We start from the raw sequence: 8,493 nt of genomic DNA on the forward strand, positions 1-8,493 counted from the left end.
TAGTCATACTATGCTCAAAAATGTATCTTTGAGGTGGTAGTGTCCCATGCTTGGTCTCAGCCCAAACACGAATACATTCTGAGATTTTTGAGGGGAAAAATATTTTGTTTCTGAGTTATTAACATTCAAGGAAAATTATATACTTATATGTACGTATTTGTGTATATATAAAAATATGGATAGCCTTTTATTAACAGTCAAGGAAAATTGTATACTTATATGTACATATCTGTGTATATAATTAAAAAACATGTAGCCTTTTGAACTATGGTTTTACTGCATTTGTGATAAAGAAAACTTGTCAGAACTTCTTATCCCTTGCCAAATATCCCTTCGGCTGAGTTTGGGAATTTAAGAATATAAAAAAATACAGTTATGACTCAGAGATCAAAGAAATCATGTGGAAGCTTGTTTGGCAGCATGTATCGGTGTGGTAGATAAGCCCGTACCCTTTTGCGGTACGATGCATGGTGCCCCGGGCGTTCCGGCTGTACCTCCCAAGGTCTCTCTTGTGGCAGAGGCTGGTGACTTCTGATGCCCAGAAGCTGATCCGGGAACCAGAGCCAGGACTCCTGGGAGACGCATGTTTACGAGACTGCAGGTTGTGGGTGGCAGGTAGAGGGTGACTTCCCAGAGAATGAAATACGTGCTTTCAGAGAGTGATCTGATTCCTGTAGAATGTAAGGGCAGAACTCTGAGAACAAATTTTAAGTCATTATCTGGTATCTTCTTCAGATTTTATTACTATCATTGGTCTATATTCTTTTAGATTTGGGAGACAATTGTTCATTTAATTCCAAAGAAAAAAATATTGTCTCCTAAGTATACAAATGTATAAAACAATTATTTTCCCAAATGTAAAGAGGTTCTAGGGAAACCATATTGAGGAATCCGTGTGAATGCACTCAGGGAGCAAATAGTTCAAAATAAAACCCCACTACATGTAAAACTAAAGGTCTTGTAACCATTATCTCATTTAGTAACATCTAACACTATAAATATTATGTTAACCTAATGAATAAAATAGCTGATTATATGTTAATCTTATCTGTAATTTGAAAATAATTATGATCACCATAATCAGGATAGAACGGCACATACAAGTTTTTATCTTTAAATGGGCTGTCTGTAGAAATGCTGCACTGTTGTTTTGTTTCTTATTCTCATCACTTGCACAGTACTATATTGAAATACTGCTTTTTATTAATTGATTTGGACCTGGACAGGCTGGATCGATGGGCCGAGGCCAATTGTATGAGGTTCAACAAGGCCAAGTGCCGGGTCCTGCACTTTGGCCACAACAACCCCATGCAGCACTACAGGCTTGGGGAAGAGGGGCTGGAAAGCTGCGTGGTGGAAAAGGCCCGGGGGGTGCTGGTCGACAGCCGGCTGAACATGAGCCGGCAGTGTGCACAGGCGGCCAAGAAGGCCAATGGCATCCTGGATTGTATCAGAAATAGTGTGGCCAGCAGGAGTAGGGAAGTGATCCTGCCCCTGTACTCGGTCCTGGTGAGGCCGCACCTCGAATACTGTGTTCAGTTTTGGGCCCCTCACTACAAGAAGGACGTCGCGGTGCTGGAGCGTGTCCAGAGAAGGGCAACGAGGCTGGTGAAGGGTCTGGAGAACAAGTCTGATGAGGAGCGGCTGAGGGAACTGGGGTTGTTTAGCCTGGAGAAGAGGAGGCTGAGGGGAGACCTCATCGCTCTCTACAACTCCCTGACAGGAGGTTGTAGCGAGGTGGGGGTCGGTCTCTTCTCCCAAGTAACAAGCGATAGGACGAGAGGAAACGGCCTCAAGTTGCGGCAGGGGAGGGTTAGATTGGACATGAGGAAAAATGTCTTTACTGAAAGAGTGGTGAAACATTGGAACAGGCTGCCCAGGGGAGTGGTGGAGTCCCCATCCCTGGAAGTATTTAAAAGTCGTGTAGATGAGGCGCTTAGGGACATGGTTTAGTGGGCATGGTGGTGTTGGGTCGATGGTTGGACTCAATGATCTTAGAGGTCTTTTCCAACCTCAATGATTCTATGATTCTATGATTTTGAGAACAAAGTTGGTGAGTTGTAATATATTTTTGGTTTCAAGCACGAGTGTACAAAGCTGTTTATGTGCCAGCCATTCCTAGGTTGGCAGAGGTACTTATCATGTAAATACTTTTTATTCAGGTAGTCTGTGAACAGGCTATTGCCAAGAATGTCCTTTAAAACACTCAGTGATCGCAAGGTTGTCTGTAGATGTTAAGCAAGGGTGTCTGATGCTGGTGGATGCTGTCAGCAGTGAGGATAGCTGTGTCTGTATGCTCTTTAGGAACAAGAAGGCTGCTAGCCGGCAGCCTACTCTTTTACAATGGCCAGTACTCAGTAGCACACTTATCCTCGTATCTTCACAGAATTAAAGTGGTTTATGTGAAAAGGAATAAGGGCAGTGGAATCTCAGTTAGTTTGTTAATTATTTAGGGATTAAGGCCTTATTATACCCTAATCATTTAAGAAGTTTGGTTGATTAGTAGAATTTCATGGAAAATCTTTATCTTGCCATTGAGTCTGAAGTGAGAGTTTGAAGACTCGGCTGTTTTACTACTGGGCATTAGCAGCAAAAAGTTCATGTAATGATGCCAGTTGAGGGACGCGAACCATGCTCATGAGACACAGCAGGAAATATCCCTCCTAGCAGTAAAGAGCATATCAGAGAATTAGAAAGAAAGAGTAAGAAAACTAGATTGGATCTTGTATATTCCTGGCTCACCAGAAGCTGCCAAGGACGTGAGCCAGACCCAGATGTGGAAGAGACTTCATCTGCTCTTCTACTGCAGCCTTTGTTATGAGGTTACACCTTTGTTAAGGGGACTGCATTGGTTGTATGCTTGCATATAGGTAGGTCCTGCATATATTGCAAAAGCAAATGAAACCCAGGCATCTTTGAGTGGGTCTCAGATTCCAGGTGTATACAAGGAAATCCATTACCCAAAAAGGGTTCCCATTTGACACAGCCTGTTACAAGGAGTTATGGTGGACCATTTCATGTCTGCTCTGCTATTCTCATAAAAAAGCCTTTGTTACTAAAGGAAGAGACACAACCCCTCCCCTCCGTCATCTTTCTCTAGCTTTTTTTCCTTTCTTGGCACCTCAGGGAATCTTCCAAGTCTTTTTAAATATCACTCCTTTGAGAGCAGGAATTCTTCTTTAAGAGACAAATGCCTTCAGCAATGTGAGAGGATTTAGCTATGTTGCCCTTGATGTCCTGTGAATTGTGTATTAGTATTGGTATGGTGCCAGAGCTTTCGCAGAGGCACAGGTAGCTTGCCTAGAGCATCGGTGTGGATCTTGATTTTCCATTTTGGAGGGAAGCAGTAAGACCTATTCCAAAGGAAAATACATACTTTTGTCTCCCATTTTTGAATGGATGATCGAACAGGAGTTTATTGAGAGGCTCGGTGAGTAACTTCTTCCCCTTATTCAGCTGTATGTCTAGATAAATAGTCAAGACTAGCTTGACAATTATATTAACAATAGCTCCCTGGGTCTCCTTTTGCTACATCACATAGTTGTGTTCAGCACACAGATTTACTGAGGTCAGGAAAAGAGAAGCTAGATGGCACTATGGTCCAAAGAGATCATGTACTGCTGGTGAACAAGATGAAGCTGTGCAAGTCATCTGGTCTAAAAAGCCTCTAGAATTTAATAGATATCGGCAAAACCAGGGTCAGAATTCCTGAAGTGGAATTATGGCGAAAACAGGCTTTCCACTGATACAATTATTTAGCTTTTGGTTTTTTAACACTAACAGGCTTAAACTTAAGCATATAGACATGAAAGAGATTACAGATGTAAAATGGCTTTAAGATTGCCTACACAGATAAAACTGTAAGAAATAGGTTGTGCATCATTGCCTCAACATAACTTAAACATATTTGTGTTTTTTAAACGTACACTCAGATGAGCAGATACTTCTGCTCAAATATGATAATATGTATGGAAGTAGATAAGTAATGCACCACATCTGTGCAGTTAAAGAAAACCAATACATTCATCTTATTGGGTCCAGGAAGCTAGAGAGGAAAAAATTCCACCCTGATCCACTCATGAAACTTTGCTGATTTTTTAAGGATGGAGATAAAGGGACCTGCGCTGCCAAAGAATAAATTTTGTACAAGCAAATATCTGGGGTAGTTATTGTATGACACTCATTAAGTTATCTTTATATGCATATATTTCAACTTTCATATGTCAATTTTCCTAATCTCTATTTTTAGAACAAATTTTTTTTTTACTCAGTTATACTAGTTTTTAGTTAACTAATATATGTAATTAATCCATTTTTATTTTTATCAGAAATAAAAGTCAGACAAGAATATATTGATATAGTTTTTATTAAAATTATAAGGCCAACCAAAGCCTTTACCTCACTTATAATTAGTATTTATGAGTACAAGTAGGCAAGTTAAGCTTAAGAATTCCTTAGAATAATGTCAAAGTTATTCAAACGCAAAACAAATAAAAATAACCCTAAGCTTTGGAAGTCTGGGGAGGTCTTATTTAATAATGAGTTTAAAGAAGGTCTCAGCATTTGAAAGTAAATAAAATCCAGGCAGCCAAACAACTTGGTGTCTGTAGTGAAGCCAGCCTCTAGGCTTTTTTGTTAGTATACTTTGCTCATGCAATGAAGCAGTATTGCGGCATGCTATGTTTGAACCAAGGTCTTTTGCTAAAGGAAGAGTCCTTTTTTTAGAGGAGTTGAACAGTTGTTGGTTTAGAGATAAGGTGTTGCTGTACAAACTGGCAAGTTACAGAAACATGCGTCTGTCACGAAACAGATGCAATGAATGACTGATTTTGTAGTATTTTATCATGGCAGAAGGTAAACGTGGTATACCATACTATTCCTTCAGGATGCAGTATGTCATTAACGTGACAGTAAGGGTTATGGATGGGCATGTAACTAATCTGGAAAGGCTAGAAGAGAGGGAACCTGTAGACAGAAGGCATAGTAGAAGAAGAAGGTCAAAAGTTTTGTAGAAAGTCTGCGCAGAAGTGGGTCCGTATTAATTGGCATTGGGACTGGAAATGTGAAGAATCAGGCTATTAGAACAACCATACACTGGAGCAGCAAAACAAATTTCCCTTGGGCTAGCGAAGAGCAAAAAATCAATTACTTTTAACATGGCACTTTGTTTAAAAATAAGAAAAAAGTGAAATGAATTTCACAGCAATTATTTTTGAGCTCTTCCTCCCAATTCAAGATACACTGAATTTGTCAGCTCCTGCTTTATTGTGTATTTGATGATTCAGGAGTCCTTTTTAGCTCCTGTGTTTAGTATCGGTATACTAGGAGGACATACTTCACGTTTAAATGGGAAAAATTATGCTTCCCAAGAGATGGAAAACATAAAAGCCCTCCATGACCAAAGCGGCTAACTCGAGGGATTTAGGAAGAAAATTCAGAATAAATTATAACAAATTACAAAATCTTTTCCTTCTGGCAACAACGTGAAAAACTCTAGTTCCTGTTAACACCTTTCAGAAACACTACCTGCTTGCTGATCTGCCCCCTGTTTGCATTGAATGCGCAGCTGCCGTAGATTACCCAGAAAAATGAGCATCATCCATTAAGTAGTATCATTCCTCCAATTTACGTTGACACATGGCAGATCATGAGCCTTGTCCTTTACTAACCATGGATTACTGCTGCTTTATTAAACACCAGTCTTTATTTTTTTATTTCTTTTTAACCTTATGGGAATCGTACACGGTTTTTTCCTTTATGGGGAGCATACTGTGCAGTTTGCCATTTGGCTTTGGACTTCTGAGAACTGACTGCAGGTTTCAGCCTTCAAAAGCCCTAAGAAATATGGTAGTGCTGCTAAAGTACTTGTATATCTGTGAGTTTTGCTTTGTGCCGCCTCAGCAACAAGGAGGAGGACTGTCCACAGAGTACTGTCTGACCTAACAATGTTTCTGTTCTTTTCTTTTTTTTGCCATTCAAGTGCTTTCCCCCTAGAATTCAAGGAAACCCACATTTTCTTTTTTCTGATGATGTGTCAAATCCTTTTAAAGTAGTGTGGATGTTGGCTGAACCTTCTGCAGGTTCAGTCTATAATGGCTAAACTGAATGAAAGCCAAGTTGTTCTCTAATGTCCATTAGAAGTCAAGGGTCATGTTGTATATGGAGCAAAATACATGTATAGTGGCAGGAAGCAGACTTTTCCCTATGTTTTAAGTAAACAATAGCAGGTCCAATTTCTAGTTATTGGTGATAGGAAGATCTCCTCCTTCTATCAGATTTCTGTTTCCTGTGACACTCTATAAGGTACATCTCCTTCATGTTTGCTGCCATTATTTGTATTTTCTAAATGTGTGATGCAGCAAATTCTTAAAAATAACCATCAACTTTGTATTTGTTTTCAAGAAAGTGCTGATGCTAAATAAAGTACTAATTTTGGATTGCAGCAACTGCCCTAAAATGAGCACACTCAGCAAGAAATCCAGCATGACTATTTTTTTGATTTAGTGTCATAGGTGAACTGAAGAAAGCACGAGTTGATAAATTCAATGTACTTTAAATCTGTGAGAATGTTTAAAAATAATTGTTCTAAATTTTTCTTTTTTTTTTAATTGCTTACCATACATTGAAACCGCTCATTTTACTTCACTATCCTTGGATGAATTTATCCACAAGATGGTTCATCAAAACAGTATATTTTAAGGGAAAACTGCAGCATATTTGTAAAATACTAGAAGTAATAGGATAATTAAATTTTGGCTTTTGACTGTTCACAGGAAGTCGAAACAGGCCTAGGACATTGTGAGTCTTCTGGCAGAAGATGCAGACAGTACATGAAAATATTGACATTTCTTAAAGGTATTAATTGCTGCGAATTAATGATCAATTATTTATTACAATGAAAATAGTTTCTGAGTGATACTAGGAATGTATTAGAAATATACAACATTATAATGGGATGTTGAGTAGGCTCTTCATTGACATAGCACTTTGCACTGTACTGATTTGAAGAGCGGATTAGAATTTCAGATAATTATTATAAATACATTTATACTGCAATAGTCACTTAAAAATCACTCTTCTGCTTTAAAAACTGTTTCTGGTAAATTAATTTGTTTAACATTCTTGGAAGGTGCCAAATTAATTATGTTTGTTTATTTCAATCCTCTGTGAATATTTGCTGCAATATTCCATTGCAAATTCTGTGACAAATTCCCAACCCTGCCCCAGTATTTCCAGTATTAGTTGCAGTAATTCAGCTACAATGTGTCTTCCAGGCTACCTGCTGAAGAAGGCAGGCTGGAGAACAGAGTAAGACCTGAGGTTGAAAGACCGTTTTTCTGCTTGCCCAGGTTTAGGATGCAAACCCCAGCCCTGCTACTGCATTTGCAGATAAAGAGACAGCTTGTGGAAAGCCACACATCTTTCTTTTCATCTCCTGTTGAAATTCTTAATTTTGCTGGCTGTGGTAATAGCTTATGTGCAAGTGACTCCAGTCTGTCTGCCCAAGCATCTCTTTCCTTTACAGCTTTGAAATTGGCTGCAGCTTCCACAATTGCTCTCCACCCGCAAGACACCTTCCCAGGAGCAGCAGCCTTCCTTCCAGGGCCTGCGGCGTGGAGGAAGGACAGAGATTCCCGCTTGCTTCTCACTTGTGCATCACTCTTTTTTGCTTCTCTTCTTTCTGTTTTCTCGCCAAGTTTAAGCTTTGAGCAGTAATGCAGCTCTAAACTACAATATTTCTATCATGAGCAGGAATGTCTAAAAGCAACTCGCTCCAGCACAGGTGAGGTCTAAAGAAAAAAAGACAAGAACATTTATAGAATCATAGAATAGTTTGGGTTGGAAGGGACCTCTAAAGGTCATCTAGTCCAACCCCCCTGCCGTGGGCAGGGACATCTTCAACTAGATCAGGTTGCTCAGAAAATCAGAAAAAGGAGGGGCGACAAAGGAAAATAATTAGGCTGTAGCTTCAATTGTGCATTCCCGTGCAAGGTGCCCTGACTCGCCGCAGCGATAGCAGTTGACTTCACTGGTCTTGCTGCAGTTGATGGCTACATGGCCAGTTTCACCACACCTATAGCATTTCACTTTGGTGCAGTCTTTTTGAATGTGTCCAAACTCTCCACAAGAATAGCACTTCTGCTCATCCGTCCAACCTGACCTGGAATGTTTCCAGGAATGGGGCATCCACCACCTCTCTGGGCAACCTCTGCCAGTGCTTCACCACCCTCAGCGTAAAAAATTCCTTCCTTATATCTAGTCTCAATCTACCCCAAAATAATTAGGCTGTAGCTTCAATTGTGCATTCCCGTGCAAGGTGCCCTGACTCGCCGCGCAGCGATAAGTTGACTTCACTGGTCTTGCTGCAGTTGATGGCTACATGGCCAGTTTCACCACACCTATATCTTCACTTTGGTGCAGTCTTTTTGAATGTGTCCAAACTCTCCACAAGAATAGCACTTCTGCGCATCTGCATGGTCACAGTCACGAGCC

General features: G+C 40.1%; 1 protein-coding gene across 1 annotated transcript in view; it reads left to right on the plus strand.

Moving 5' to 3' along the window:
• The first annotated feature begins 467 nt into the window (after nt 1-467).
• Nucleotides 468-8,493, plus strand: part of VCAM1 (vascular cell adhesion molecule 1) — a 38,473-nt gene continuing 30,447 nt past the window's right edge. Inside the window, exon 1 of the mRNA XM_019473100.1 lies at nt 468-615. Coding sequence (XP_019328645.1) covers nt 468-615 — 148 coding nt within the window. The remainder of the gene's footprint in view (nt 616-8,493) is intronic.

Source organism: Aptenodytes forsteri, unplaced genomic scaffold (genome assembly GCF_000699145.1).
Source record: "Aptenodytes forsteri isolate BGI_AS27 unplaced genomic scaffold, ASM69914v1 Scaffold181, whole genome shotgun sequence".
NCBI lineage: Eukaryota > Metazoa > Chordata > Aves > Sphenisciformes > Spheniscidae > Aptenodytes > Aptenodytes forsteri.